Genomic DNA, 16,912 nt, shown 5'->3' on the forward strand with positions numbered 1-16,912 from the left:
AGCACCAAACTGAGATAAAAGCAATGGAATCTGATGGATTGTTGCAGTTTCCAAATTGACTGGATGCATTTATCATGCCATGAGAGTTTCCTTTTTGCAGGCAAATTAAATTTCCAGTCTTTTGAAGCCATTGATAATCTGGCCCATCGTGTTAATTGAAGGTAGGACATCTTAAAATGATGTTTGTTAAAATTCATAATTTTTTCACGTTTTCATTTCCCTATGAAAAGCCTCATCCCCTGGGTAGTCACGTAAAGATGATAGCTTCCTCCAGCAGACCAAAATGTAGGACAATTGAAGTTAATGTACATGTGGCAGATTAACACCTTTAGCCATATGCTATTGGCAACAATAAATATTGTAGTGAATTGTTTGGTGACATGTTTGGTGACAATGGGATATACATCAGAGGAGTCCTACCATTTGTTTATATATGTTTTTTATTTGTGTTTTCAAACAAGATATGACTGGTACATGAATTTTATAGGCTGTGACCTATACTCAGATTCATGGAGTTTTCATATACATGTACAGTACTTAATGCATTATGGATTGTACTACACAAATGGAAGCTGTCAATATACAAGTGTATTTCAGACTAGTTTTGTGTTATTTTGATAAAAAGCACATATTTTTTGCACCCACTTATATTACCCCAAGCCATTTGTTTGGTACATGATTCATTTTCTTTAGCTAACTGATTTGGTTGGTTATAAAAACAGTTGGGATCTGTGGACCCCAACCATTGTATTATAATGGGGTCACACTGTACCTGTACAAAGCCGCGCGGAAGATTGTCAGACATGTAGTACATGTTTGCCATGCAGAAGATTGTCAGACGTGTAGTACGTGTTTGTCATGCAGGATTCATGATAGAAGTAGATCATAGTGCAATGCTGGGGAGGAAAAGTGTCCATGATATTGTCTCAGGAGATTTTGTTGTTGTTAGCAGAAGATACCATTGGTTGCAAAGTTGTTCAAAATCTGAAATCCTCCTCATTTGACCTCTCAGCCAAGCATCTCCATCTTTATATATAGTTATATATAGTGTTATAGGTTATATATAGTGTTATAGGTTGTATATAGTGTTATAGGTTATATATAGTGTTATAGGTTGTATATAGTGTTATAGGTTGTATATAGTGTTATAGGTTATATATAGTGTTATAGGTTGTATATAGTGTTATTGGTTATATATAGTGTTATAGGTTGTATATAGTGTTATAGGTTATATATAGTGTTATAGGTTGTATATAGTGTTATAGGTTATATATAGTGTTATAGGTTGTATATAGTGTTATAGGTTATATATAGTGTTATAGGTTGTATATAGTGTTATAGGTTATATATAGTGTTATAGGTTGTATATAGTGTTATAGGTTATATATAGTGTTATAGGTTGTATATAGTGTTATAGGTTATATGTAGTGTTATAGGTTATATATATAGTGTTATAGGTTATATATGGTGTTATAGGTTGTATATAGTGTTATAGGTTGTATATAGTGTTATAGGTTATATATAGTGTTATAGGTTATATATAGTGTTATAGGTTATATATGGTGTTACAGGTTGTATATGGTGTTATAGGTTATATATAGTGTTATAGGTTATATATAGTGTTATATGTTATATATAGTGTTATAGGTTATATATGGTGTTATAGGTTGTATATAGTGTTATAGGTTATATATAGTGTTATAGGTTGTATATAGTGTTATAGGTTATAGATAGTGTTATAGGTTGTATATAGTGTTATAGGTTATATATAGTGTTATAGGTTATATATAGTGTTATAGGTTGTATATAGTGTTATAGGTTATATATGGTGTTATAGGTTGTATATAGTGTTATAGGTTGTATATAGTGTTATAGGTTATATATAGTGTTATAGGTTATATATAGTGTTATAGGTTATATATGGTGTTATAGGTTGTATATAGTGTTATAGGTTGTATATAGTGTTATAGGTTATATATGGTATTATAGGTTGTATATGTGAAATATTACAGAGTAATTTGAAAATGCTACAACAACTTTAACTATTTCTAGAATACTAGACAATTTATTTGTGTTGACATAATCATGGGGGGGGGGACATATTCAGCACAAATAGAATTCAGTTAAGGTGCTACATATCTTGCATACTTTTCCAAGTTGCTACTCTTTACTTACATGCATGTGGACCTCCTAGACAGGAGAGTTTTCCTCCAAAGATGCGTGTAGTCTCCCATCACTTTCCAAAATCATCCATGTACATGAAATTATTATTAAAAGTATTTTTTTTCCTTCCTTTTTGTTACACCTTGCTACCATTATAGTATATTTATGGTAGTACTGTCTTTAATCTTGTGACTGTTAACTGGCTGATTTAGTTGCTAATTTCAAGTATTATACAACAATTACAAACCCTTTCATTCTGTAGACAGGGTTGGTTGGCTGCAGTGTTTGATGTAGGCAGGGTTGGTTGGCTGCAGTGTTTGATCTTTGTCAGCAGGGATTTTATTATATAGGCCCTTGTAACTGACCATTGTTCAGAGTACTACACATGTCCAGGCCCATGTACCTGACCATTGTTCAGAGTGCTACATATGTCCAGGCCCATGTACCTGACCACTGTTCAGAGTACTACACATGTCCAGGCCCATGTACCTGACCACTGTTCAGAGTACTACACATGTCCAGGCCCATGTACCTGATGATTGTTCAGACTGCTTCACATGTCCAAACCCATGTACCTGACCATTTTTCAGAGCACTTCACATGTCCAAACCCATGTACCTGAACAAAGTGCTACACATGTCCAAACCCATGTACCTGACCATTTTTCAGAGCACTTCACATGTCCAAACCCATGTACCTGACCAAAGTGTTACACATGTCCAAACCCATTGTCTTTTCATTGCAATAACTTCGCCAAAACCTTTATTCAAGAAATTCTGTTTTGTGATTTATCACATGGTAAAATAAATGTTTATACACTTGTCTGTAATGTTAATGTACCTTAATTAACGATAATGATAAGTTGCATGACCAGTTAGCTGTATCTTGTGCTTGGGAAATATTGCCTGTAACCCAGTTCCGAATTTTTGTGTCAAAATATATAATTAATAGATAGGGTTGTTACACTTCTTGAAAAACGTTTCATTTAGTCCAATCTATGATGTACATGTCCTTGAAGTTTTCTATAGTTATTAGGTTTTATATGGAGAACTTTAAATGCAGTTAGGGAGAATAAGAGAGAATTAAATACGTAACATGTATAACATGGTATCAAGTGTAATAATAATAATAATACATGTAATAATAATGAGGACTTTGTATAGTGCCTAATCTTTAGAAGCTCCAAGCACTTTACAACATTAGACAACACCTATAACATAAAAAAACATATAAAATGATATGATTCCAAAAAAAAACACACCATGAAATTAGAATACAAAAAACATGCTGAAAATATTTAAGGTAGGAAGCATTATTAGGTCTTTAGGTTAGTTCTTGCAGTCAAAATAAGTGGGTTTTAAGAGCACACTTGAATGGGATCACTGTGTCTTTGTCTCTAAGTTCAATGGGCAATTCATTCCATGTTGCTGGGCCCTTGTATGCAAAAGAACATTGTCCATATGACTTCATTTTCATAGCGGGAATAATGAGTATACGATTGTCAGAAGAGGAGCATAAGTATCTTGCTGGTGTGTACACATGGGTGAGGTCAGATATATATGTTGGATTGGAGTCCGTAAGTGAAATGTAGCACAGAGAACAAATTTTGTGTTTGATTCTGGATCAAATGGATAGCCAGTGTAGTGTACAGAGCAGCGGGGAGGTGTGCTCCGATCATGGCACATACTTTAAGTATGATCTGATCAGCTGTGTTTTGAAGTTTCTGGAGTAGATATTGAGATGAACCAGACAGAATTGAGTTACAATAGTCCAGTCTTGAAAGTACTAATGAACACACAAGTGTTTTAGTGGAATCAACTGAAAGATATTTGCAAATGGAGCTGATGTGTCTCAGCTCAAGATATGCAGCCTTGCATATGTTCATGACATATCGGTGCAATATGAACGTACTGTCCAGAGTAACACCTAGGTTTTGTACTGATTGTGTGAATTTAATGTTGGTGTTGCTGATATTTATTGTCTGAGGTAAAGGATGTGAATGAGAAAGTCTTTGTGTTGTGATCAGAATGGTCTCAGTTTTATCATCATTCATCTGCAGCTTGTTACAAGTCATCCATGATTTCACATCAGAAATGCACCTCTCTACACCTTGGATGGTAGGATCAAGTTCAGTTGGGTGGCTAGATTTGTATATTTGGGTGTCATCAGTGTACAATTGGTGAGACACTGGATGATGATCTATGACACTTGAGAGCAGCAGAGTGTATAGAATGAAGAGAGCAGGTCCAAGAACAGACCCCTGTGGAACACCACAACATAGATCAACTGGGCTGGAGTGTATTCCATTTGCAGACACAATTTGTGTCCTGTTGACCAAGTAGGACTTGAACCACAGTAAGGCTGTATCATGAATGCCAAATACATACTGGAGACGGTGAAGTAATATATCATGGTCTATTGTGTCAAATGCTGCAGACAAATCAAGGAGGGTGAGGACTTTAATCTTTCTGCTGTCGAAAGCAGAGCAAATGTTATTAACTACTTTTAGAAGAGTAGTTTCACTACTGTGGCAAGGGCGATATGCAGATTTTACATTGCTAAAAAGATTGTTTGAATTCAGATGAGATACAAGCTGGGATAGAACAACCTTTTCAAAGATTTTTGATATGAATGGGAGATTAGAAACTTGGCAGTAGTTCTTTAAATCATTATGGTCGAGTGTTGGTTTCTTCAGCAGAGGCTTACATTGACAGTTTTGAAAAATGATTGGAATTCCCCGGATGAGAGAGAGGTATTAATAACATCAGTTAGTGAAAGCAATACTTGATCTAAGCACTCAAGCAGCAGTGATGTTGGATTTGGATCAAGTTCACATGACCTTGGTGCACTCTTCATCACAATTGTATGTACTAAAGCCAGAGACAGGTTCAAATACTGCTAATGGTTGTAGCTGAAATTCTGTATCCCAAATGTATGGTGATGACGAGTCAATTGAAATTGTGTTGTCAAGCTTATCTCTAATGGTTTGTACTTTGCCACGGAAGAATTTTGCAAACAGGTCCAGAAGGTCACCTGGAGGGAAGGTAGTTGGAAGTGGTGTACATTTGTTCCTTGACATTAGCTTGTTAGTAATCTCGAAGAGCTCTTTGCAGCTGGAACTTTCCATGATCTTAGTACTGTAGCGGGCTGATTTTGTTGCATGGACTGTTTGTGATGTATAACAAGTTTAACAAGCATACTGAGTTTACTTTACGCAGATACTTTTTAATTGATTTATGGATTAAAAAGAATACCGAATATATTTTATTTAGATATTCATTTTTTTCAGGAACTGAAGGAGAGAAGGCGCAAGGAGAAGATGGGTTGGGATAAGGAATATTTGGTAAGCAAAGTGGATGATTTGTTTTTAAAGCACCATATTTTTAAAATTCTTTAGTCTTTCAGTAAAAGCAGTGAGTGTGTGTTCACTTCTTTATAAGTGAGAGGTTACTGAGTGCATGCATAAGATTATGCTTCACCTCCCAAAAGAAAACTTTAAACTTTAGGATGTGATTTTTGTCATGCCTTTCTTGGTAGAAGTTGGATGTAAAAATCTCTAGCGTCCATGTAAATGTCTATCAGTACGTGCATCCACACTCTATATTTAACTTTAAAGTTTAGGATGTGATTTTTGTCATGCCTTTCTTGGTAGAAGTTGGATGTAAAAATCTCTAGCGTCCATGTAAATGTCTATCAGTACGTGCATCCACACTCTATATTTAACTTTAAAGTTTAGGATGTGATTTTTGTCATGCCTTTCTTGGTAGAAGTTGGATGTAAAAATCTCTAGCGTCCGTGTAAATGTCTATCAGTACGTGCATCCACACTCTATATTTAACTTTAAAGTTTAGGATGTGATTTTTGTCATGCCTTTCTTGGTAGAAGTTGGATGTAAAAATCTCTAGCGTCCGTGTAAATGTCTATCAGTACGTGCATCCACACTCTGTATTTAACTTTAAAGTTTAGGATGTGATTTTTGTCATGCCTTTCTTGGTAGAAGTTGGATGTAAAAATCTCTAGCATCCGTGTAAATGTCTATCAGTACGTGCATCCACACTCTATATTTAACTTTAAAGTTTAGGATGTGATTTTTGTCATGCCTTTCTTGGTAGAAGTTGGATGTAAAAATCTCTAGCGTCCGTGTAAATGCCTATCAGTACATGCATCCACACTCTATATTTAACTTTAAAGTTTTTACATGCCCTTGTTATCAGGGCTTTGGGGTGGGCAGGTTGTGGGTGTTAATTTGCACTGCTATTTCAGAATTTTGTGGAGAAAGATGTGATGAAATGACATTCGCAGAGAATAGGAAAATAAATAATTAAGGAAAGATTGGGAGATGCTACTGATTTCTAAATATGATTTTATTCTTGTGTTCTTTTGTCTTAGGAAACTACCAAATTGATGACAACATTACAGCATTGCTTTTTGGGATTGAAGAGATTCCTCAAAGCATATGGCATGCTGTCTGCTCTCTGTTACTAAAAATAGTTTGTGTTTCTAATAATAAGGCACTCTCTGTATTGACATACATGCCAACCATTATGCTTTTGGTGTAATCGTTACACTTTTTTGCCAAATTATGTTTTACACTTGACTGTATATGTTTTACACTTTTTTTGGTGCAATAAAAAGTAGTTTTTGTCAGTTTTATTATCACCTCTTTGATTCCACTGATATAAATTTGAGAATATCTTTAAAGATAACTGATTCATAAAAAAGGCATATGAGTACATATTTGCTGTTTGTAGCAACTGTATACGACCCATTTCTAAGAAAACTGATTAGTTTCATCAAATTTGAATTTTGCCTCATAGATACATTATATTGATAAGCTAATAAGTTAGCAGACCAGTCTGTATTTGTAAAGAAAATGGCGCCACATGTTAAGCAAAATGCTTTATGGTGTGAGTTGTGGATGTTATATGACAGAAAATATTAGAGCTGATAGATCTTTTTAAACTCCAAAACATGCCAGATCAGTAAAAGAACAAATCAACACCACTTTACAAACTTTAAGAGAAGAATGTAAGAGAAATACTTCACGCTGAGCGTTTGAACATGCTTATTGTAAAATTACAGTTCATGATCATTTAGTGAAAGTTGCACATGTAGACAAGTTAAAGTGAGTGCTGAATGTAAATGATTTTTCAGTATATTTTGTGTTGGTATTCTGGTTCTAACCCATATGATTGACAAATAAAAAATATTGTTTGGATACAATTTTTCACGGTTTGAAAGCCCAGTCAGGCAACCCCAAAATATTGCAAAATGATAATGATAAAAAATATGATGAAATGTTTTGTACATTTTCTGGCGACGAACATGACTGTTAAATTTGCCCTTGGATGAATGTTGGGTGATAGTTATTGGTAAGAGGCATCTACATTTGTAAGCCACTCTGATTAAGTAATCAGTCAGTACTACCACACACAAATAATAATCTACAGTTGTCAGCCACTCTTCATCTGATTAAGTAATCAGTCAGTACTACCACACACAAATAATAATCTACAGTTGTCAGCCACTCTTCATCTGATTAAGTAATCAGTCAGTGCTACTAGCCTCACAGTGTATATATATATATATATATATATATATATATATATATATATATATATATATATATATATATATATATATATATAATGAAAAAATAGCTGTGACTGTTTATGGTTTGTCAACACACCAATGCATGGTAGTGATGTCTTTAAACTTCACAGCTTGACATACTGAATGTTTGCAATCAATGCATTTTCATTGAAGGAATGAGCTTTTCACAGTAGACACTGTGACAGTTGGCTCTGATGGTTAGCATTAGTTACAGGAATATGGCCAGTTTAAACAGTTGAACCAATCACAATTGTTGTTGCATAATATATTTTCTTGTGGGGTAAATGACTTCTGTATAAACGAAATTTCCATGTGAAAAGTTCACAGAATCAGACAGTTTAGACTAGATTAAAAGTATTGGATTAATGAGAAACTGTATTGTAGTAAACTTAGATAAAATTTATGATCACTGCCAATGGCAGCCTAAAATGCAAATTAAATTTACAATCTTTTGAAACTATAGATATCTGGCCGTAAAGTTAAATGAAGTTGGGACATCTCGCAAGAATGTTCGTTAAACTTTTTATTTTGTTCATATCTTTTCATTTCCCTATCAATAGCCTCATCTCTTTTGTAGCCTTGGCAAGATGATGCTTGTCTTTGGCTGTTCAGAATGTAGGCCGATTTAAGTACACGTACATGTAGCATGTCAACAATTACAGCTACTGTTGACGAGGAATATTGGATTGTTAAGTGGCGTGTTTGTTGGTAATAGAATATAGATCAAATGATGGCTATTCTTTTTATATTTTGTTATTTGTGTTTTCTAATGGGATGTGCCAGATACATGAATTTTCTGACATGATCTGATACTCAGATTCATGGAGTTTTCATATACATGTACATTGCTTAATGCATGGAGTGTACTACTCAAATATAAGTTGTCAATTTACAAGTATATTTCAGACTAGTTTTGTCTTCATTTAATGAAAATTTCCATTTGTTATTTTCTCTCTGTAAATTCGAAGTCACTGATGACAAGTTACATCTTAAAAATTTCATTTTTTTAACATAGCCCCAACATTTATCGAAACATCCACTTATGTTGACAATATTACCTTGGTCCTGAAAATGTTGACATAAATGGATAGTACTGAATTATGAAAATTGGCGACAAAATATTCAGGTTGATGATGTTTTGGGCGACAACTTTTTTAAAGCCAGCACCAACCCTGCAAGTTGGCAGAACATTGTAGCACATTTTGTTACATGTATTTTTTCGTAACTGTTCACACATCTGGTTTCTTGGGCTTGACATGAATGGTTCTTAAACTAAATTTGGTTGGCACATTGACTCCATAACAAGCATTCTGTCTTAGTTTGAACCTTGCATCAGGGAAGTTTTTCAGTATATTTGATGTAAAAACCCCAAATGACTAATTCCCAGCGTATTTCATCTTTAGATTACCATTTCATTTGGCAGTAAAGGTTACTACAAATCTAATAAATAGGAATCTGAAAAATGAAATTAAGAAGTAAAGATATTCAAATTAGGTCATTTTGAACAAGTGGACTATGGTATTAATTGATTTAAAATCCTAATACAGCATTATGGAAATGTAAATCTGACCTAATAGTTGTTAGAGTGCTAATTCAAGAAAGTTAAATTTTGGCAATGCTTGTGTTAGTGAAAAATCTTATTTTCAATGACAATACCTATGAGCTGTAGACAATCCAATTGATTCTGTTTAATAAACGCTCTAAGCTATATGTATTCTCAGTACTTTGATAGCAAAGTGTTCTTTCACCAGATAATTATATATTATGTTTGAACCGTTAGATGCTGTAGACGAGAAAGAAGTACAATAGGCTGAGCTTGTCAGCACCTTACACACCCATTTGCTAAGTAATGTATTTAAATTGCTTTTTTAAAATTAATGGTAATACAACATGTTTGAATATAAATCTTTTTTTGTGATGGAATTGCACACAATTATGGGAGTTAGATTTATGTACATTTACATCCTAATAGACTTGCTCTGAGATCAGATTACATAGCAACAAACTGATCGGGTTCTATTTGTAGTTAAGAGCACCCAGTAAGTGATTGACAATGTCCAAAAAGATATTTACAGTGTCGAATCAGTGATCGACAGTGTCCAATAAGTGAATGACAATGTCCAATCAGTGATCGACAGTGTCCAATAAGCGATTGACAATGTCCAATAAGTGATTTATAATGTCCAGTAAGTGATTGACAATGTCCAATAAGTGATTGACAGTGTCCAGTAAGTGAATGACAGTGTCCAATAAGTGACTGACAATGTCCAGTAAGTGGAAAGTTTAATGAATCATCCCATGCAGTCTAGGTAACGATATCCTCAGTCAACATATTAGTTAAACATCGATGACATTTTTGTGAAATAGTTTCCTATTTGTTCGTTTAAATATGTAAATGTCTGATTCTGCAAGATATTTTATGGCCTAAGTTTTTGTTTGGTACTGATGTTAAACAAATTAAATTATTTTTAAATTCTAATGATGAAGAGATGTAGTTTACAAGCACATATTTGTTGAATGAAATTTGTTGTCTTACTGAGAAAATATTCTTTATTAACATACCTTGTTATAAATAGATTCTTAATATCTTAATAATTGCATATCTAATTAGTTTATATACAGTATATGTCAAATACATGTTAAAGTATGAATTGGCATGTACTTATTGGAATGATATCAGATAACAATGAAATTTAATGTTAAGATCCAAGCCAGTCAACTGACAGACATCACAAGTGTGGCTTGGAAACTTTTCAGACATAGATAGCACATGTGGTACTGTACTTGACTAATAATAGGCCAATTCCTTGCAAGACACCCCTGTAACATACAGTTTCCATGATGGGATAAATATTTAAACCCATTTGCCAAAATTAAGACGGATGTCTCTTAGGACTTTACCAAGTATTAGCAAAATGACAGGGAGAAATTAATGGAAAGAAAATAAATGAATGATTTAGTTTTGATAGATAAGAGCGTCCTTTCAGATTAGAGAGGTTATGTGTTTGACTCGCAGTTCAGCCATGCAGATGTATCCCTTTTAACATCATGCAACAATTTTAGAACAGTTATATCTTAAAAAATAAGTATATTTTATTAAAATATGTTAAATAAATTATATAAATTAATATATATTACAAATTAAAATTAATATTTCAGGGGTATACAAATGCAGATAACCCTTTTGGAGATGAACGTTTGCTGGACACATTTGTATGGAGCAAGAAGATGGACAAAGAAGGAAAGAGAAGTTTGTCTAAAGAAGAAATTCAGCAGCTTCAGAAACAAAAAATGGAGGAGAATAGGGTAGGAAACTTTAAAGTTATAACCTTAAATTAGATTTTATATTGCATATGTTTTGTGTTGTTGTTGTAGGGTTTAACACAATTTTTCAGCACAAGATAGGCTATACATGGCAGCCAGCATAAATGGTGGAGGAAGAACCCTGGAAAACCTTGGAAAGAACAATCGACCGTCGAGAAGATACTGGCAAACTTTCTAACATACCCACATTGGCCGAATCTGAGACTTTAACCCACACATACAGAGGTGAGACGGCAATGATCCATAATGATGATCACTTTAGAACATTTGGCCACTCAGGGCCCCTGATTATTTTATGTCAAAGTTTCTGATGAATTTATTTTTTATTGAACAAATAATATGAGTCATAATCAAGAATGTTTTTTTTTAATACAGTAAATTTTATTTTTTGTTTGTGAGCTTATTTAATCATTGTTTTTATTTTAACATGTTTATGACATTGATTTTGTGTTATCTTTACATTAGCAGTATAATCTAATACATTCTAATCAATGACTTTAATCCATTTGGGAAATCTGTTTCAAGTAAAGCTGTCAAAAATTTATAAAACTTCTACAGGATACCTGTTGATCTTAATGATTGGTTACCCAGGTACCTGATAAAAAGGGAAATTGTTTTATATGTATACAAAATGTGAGTGAAGTGAACAGTTATTTTTAATTCACAGAATCCTCTAAATATCACTGTCTTACGTTATCTGCTACAAAGTCCAAGAATTAATCCTCATTGTCTGATAAAGTTCTGAAATCCTACATCATCATCTAGTCGTGGTCTAGTCATCATATATTGTCTAACTCCCTTTCATTGGCCCCACTGTCATATGTGGATGTTTATTTAGAGTTTTGTAAGTAAGACTTTGATCATACAGTTTGTGAAATCTGCTCAAGGTTGCAAATGAACACATCAGTTGTGTGGCAAGATCAAATAACCACCCTGTTACTTGCCAGACTCATATCTCAATCAAAGATTTTTCTCATGGGAAAACAAGATATGGGATTACAGGCAATTATTTACTGGAAGAGGCAAACCTTCGCTTTGCACTGAAAAAGTAGCTGTATTTGCAGCTTAATTTAAAGGATTGTCAACTTGAAAACAAAGTGGTTGCTGCCCTTGCAAGCACTGGCAGAAAACGTGGTTACAGTGAATGGGTACCCTATGGCTCATTTTATTACCCAGTTATTAACAATGGGTGGGTATCAAAGTAGTCTAAAACCCATGGCATCTTCTAGTTTCAAAGTTGTCCTTGTAATGCATAATAATTCTTTGGTATCTAGCATACATAACTGATGTTACCTTCATGGACAATGATGGACCAATCTCCAAGACCTCTTTCTATATTGGTGCTTGCAGCATCAAATCACATTATAGATGAGACATGTCCTGGACAGGCTGAATGTCCTAGCAAGCTGGTTATCAAGGAGAGGTTAGATTCCATCCATTAATCTTTCACTAAAGTTGCCCTTTTTGGAAATGTATGATGGTCAGTCAGTTTGCAAACAGGTTGAATAAAACATACTGTCCACACTTGTGTTATTTTTACCAGACCCAAAAGCCTGGGCATTGGAGTCTGTGTTGTCCAGTTGGGATGGGATCTGAGGATATGCCTTTCTTTAACTGTTCTTATTCCAAGATTGGTTCAGAAAAAAAACAGATCTGACCTGCAGTGTGATTCTGATCACATCTCTTGGATTAAGCTGGTTCTAGGTTAGTAATCTCAGTCTAGCAATACATGTCTCCAGAAAGATTGGGATAGTTCCCAGTCTGCTCAACCTGCTGAGATTCCAAGTCTTCCATCCCTGCCTGGACAGAATTATACTTCATACCTGACTCTTGTCAGTAAAACTTGGGGTGGAAGTGAGTTTAGTGCTTAAGTTGTGGAGAAGATCGCATATGCTAGAAGGCTCTCCATTTTGAAAGTATATGGAAAAAGTGGCATGTCTTGTTATTCTGGTGCAAGGACAGTAGTATCATTCCCTTACTGACTTACACATGATACAGCAAATCAGATTAGACTGATCTCTGCAGGCATTGCATTTCAATGCAAATGTTTCATTTGGGAAATTACTGAGATTGTCAACTGGTATGCACAGTCAATGTTTCTAAGTTCAGTCTTGGTGATTCATCATCACATAGTTGAAACTGAATCTGGTAGATGAAATGGTGGTTGACCAGACCTTGTTGATGTTTACTCAAGTTTGTCCTGTGCATTGGTTTGAGGTTTTTGCTGGATTTCCTGGAACTTTTGTAATTATATGCAAACAGTATGTATTTCCATATGCCCTTCGACTAAGGCTTCACAAGATTGCATATTGCATGTACTTATTCATAGGTTGTGTTGCCCTTTGTTAGGTGAATGATTTTACTCTTTACTTGAGTCAGATCAATATCACATATCCTGTAATTGGTTAGCAAGGAAGATTGGTTGTATGTCCACCTCCATGTACCTATTCTCCTTGTGGGTAGGGGTGAAATGTTACATTTGTCGATACGACTCATGATACACAGCCTGTGATACAATACATATTGATACATATATGAACTTGATGGTCTTTCCATCTTTGGAAGATAGGTGTTGACATTCTTGGTAGTTACACTTGGAAGATATTACAATGTTATCTTCGAAGCAGAAGAAATATTGCAATTTCCTCGTGCAAAGAACATTTCACCTAGAACAAATCTGGGCATGGGAATAAAGTTGAATACCAACAAAATCTATCTATCACATTTTATTTCCTGCAGATGCAAAATACTGCTGCAGCAACAGGTACTTGTATTTGATAGTGAAGAAGGAAAACTACTGCCTACACGCAGTCATATTCTACAATTTTCTTTTAACTTACACAAGGTGATAAAATTTTCCAACACACCATAAAGCCCCCAGTGGTCACTATTCGATTGGAACAGTGAAATTTACAGCTGGTCATTATCATAACCATTAACAAGTGGTCTTGTATCGATGTATCACATAAAACATGAGTTATCACTCCTTTGAAATTGGTCTGCTTATTGTGTTAATTGAGCAGCTGCTGGTATTCTGCTCTTATTAATGTACAATATATGCTTTTGTCTCAAAAAGACAAACCACTTGTCATGTAAATAGGTGTCAAAACAGTCTTTGCACATGTTTCATTACTGATGATAAAAAAAGATATAGGGTATCAAGCTAGTAGTGACCAATTGTAAAAATGGTCATATTCACTTAATTCAGAAAACCAAAATAATACAGATAGTTGCACAGATGTGGAAGTGTCTCTAATGTGTGCAGCTGCCACTGAAATGGTAGAATTAGATGATAAGAGCTTGATTGCAACTATGATCAAGAGAAGAGACTAAGTACCAGAAATGCCAGGCAAATGATTACAAATGGCTGAAGTGTGACCCAGTCAAGGATGTGATACTGTGCATTTTCAGCATTAGTGAATTGCAGTTGTTGTTGTTTTGAGTTGATGGTAATAAATTGGTAATGTTAAAATAGAAACTGAACAGGCTTCCATTTGACTTTAGCCAGATCAGTAAAAATGTTATTGTTATATTGTGATGATCCTGTGGGTTGTTGAAAAAAACACAACTAATCTTGTGCCCAGCTGTACAGGTAGCAACCTAGTGATGACAGGTGGAAATAATTATGATATCATGAAAGAGTTTTTTTTTTCCCCCCATAAATACTGTCTACATGTAGATTGTTATCTCTATAGGATTTAATATGGAAGGTTACACAAGTAAATCCCAACATTAATTTGTTAGTTAAGTATTCTCAAGGAAGCAGAATTTTAGATAGAAATTTCCTTTCTCTTCAATATTATATTTGAATTGCATAATTTTAGCAAGTATAAAATTATTTTGCAATATTCAGAGCTACAGTTTTCAATGAACTTTCTAGTTATTCAACTATATTTTTTCAAATTTCAGAGAGAATTGGAAAAAGTGAAAAAAAGGAGATTAGAGAGAGAAAAGGAAATGGAAGAAAGACAGTCTGAAAGGGTATTTATCTATGACAGAAGACTGCTTTATTATTTACATTGTGCTGTATAGTAGTGATTTTATCAGGGCTTATGCCTGTAACTACACTTTCATTTACTCATTTAATTTCAATTGAAGTTTCTTTGTTTTGGAATTGATTTTATTGTTTTTCTAGCTAAATGGAATTCATGGAATTTAATGTTTTTAAATTTGACAGAAAACATCCTTGAGTGAAGGTGTTTTAAATTTGAGAGAAAACATCCTGGAATGAAGGTGTTTTAAATTTGTTCAGTTTATGTGCAATCAGATAGGTTAGAGTTACTTAAAATAGAAAAACATAAATGACTTCTCAAAAACACTGAACAGAATTTGTCCAAATGTTGATGGAAAAAATAATGGGATGAAGGCCTTTCAGATTTATTTAGATCCTGCTGATCCACCAGAAATAGAACAATATTCATATGACTATATCTCAAAAATTACTAAACAGAATGTGACCAAATTAGACAGAAAGCATTCCTGGTGTTAAAGTATCTCAAATTAGACAGAAAGCGTTCCTGGTGTGAAAGTATCTCAAATTAGACAGAAAGCATTCCTGGTGTGAAAGTATCTCAAATTAGACAGAAAGCATTCCTGGTGTGAAAGTATCTCAAATTAGACAGAAAGCATTCCTGGTGTGAAAGTATCTCAGATTAGACAGAAAGCATTCCTGGTGTGAAAGTATCTCAGATTAGACAGAAATAATTCCTAGTGTGAAGATATACTCAAATTAGACAGAAAAAATTCCTAGTGTGAAGGTATCTCATATTAGACAGAAAGCATTCGTAGTGTGAAGGTATCTCAAATTAGACAGAAAGAATTCCTAGTGTGAAGATATACTCAGATTAGACTGAAAGAATTCCTAGTGTGAAGATATACTCAAATTAGACAGAAAGAATTCCTAGTGTGAAGGTATACTCAGATATACTCAAATTAGACAGAAAGAATTCCTAGTGTGAAGGTATACTCAAATTAGACAGAAAGAATTCCTAGTGTGAAGATATACTCAAATTAGACAGAAAGAATTCCTAGTGTGAAGGTATACTCAGATATACTCAAATTAGACAGAAAGAATTCCTAGTGTGAAGGTATACTCAAATTAGACAGAAAGAATTCCTAGTGTGAAGGTATACTCAAATTAGACAGAAAAAATTCCTAGTGTGAAGGTATACTCAAATTAGACAGAAAAAATTCCTAGTGTGAAGGTATCTCATATTAGACAGAAAAAATTCCTAGTGTGAAGGTATACTCAAATTAGACAGAAAGAATTCCTAGTGTGTAGATATACTCAAATTAGACAGAAAGAATTCCTAGTGTGAAGGTATACTCAAATTAGACAGAAAGAATTCCTAGTGTGAAGATATACTCAAATTAGACAGAAAGAATTCCTAGTGTGAAGGTATACTCAGATATACTCAAATTAGACAGAAAGAATTCCTAGTGTGAAGGTATACTCAAATTAGACAGAAAGAATTCCTAGTGTGAAGGTATACTCAAATTAGACCGAAAGAATTCCTAGTGTGAAGGTATACTCAAATTAGACAGAAAGCATTTGTAGTGTGAAGGTATCTCAAATTAGACAAAGAATTCTTAGTGTGAAGATATACTCAAATTAGACAGAAAGAATTCCTAGTGTGAAGGTATCTCAAATTAGACAGAAAGCATTCATAGTGTGAAGGTATCTCAAATTAGACAAAGAATTCTTAGTGTGAAGATATACTCAAATTTGTTCAGATGATACTGATCCACTACCATTGTAAAAAAGAAAAAAAATGTTATTCATCTTAAATGCGACCTATGAAATATGGCAGGC

At 34.0% G+C, this 16,912-nt stretch overlaps 1 protein-coding gene across 1 annotated transcript in view; it reads left to right on the plus strand.

The window, feature by feature from the left end:
* LOC149800806 (splicing factor Cactin-like) overlaps positions 1-16,912 on the plus strand; it is a 79,261-nt gene that overhangs the window by 13,363 nt on the left and 48,986 nt on the right. Inside the window, exons 4-6 of the mRNA XM_089954798.1 lie at positions 5,453-5,506; positions 10,936-11,082; positions 15,010-15,081. Coding sequence (XP_089810924.1) covers positions 5,453-5,506; positions 10,936-11,082; positions 15,010-15,081 — 273 coding nt within the window. The remainder of the gene's footprint in view (positions 1-5,452; positions 5,507-10,935; positions 11,083-15,009; positions 15,082-16,912) is intronic.

The sequence above is a fragment of the Sinohyriopsis cumingii genome, chromosome 4 (assembly GCF_028554795.1).
Source record: "Sinohyriopsis cumingii isolate HCF-2022 chromosome 4, ASM2855479v2, whole genome shotgun sequence".
Classification (NCBI taxonomy): Eukaryota; Metazoa; Mollusca; class Bivalvia; order Unionida; family Unionidae; genus Sinohyriopsis; species Sinohyriopsis cumingii.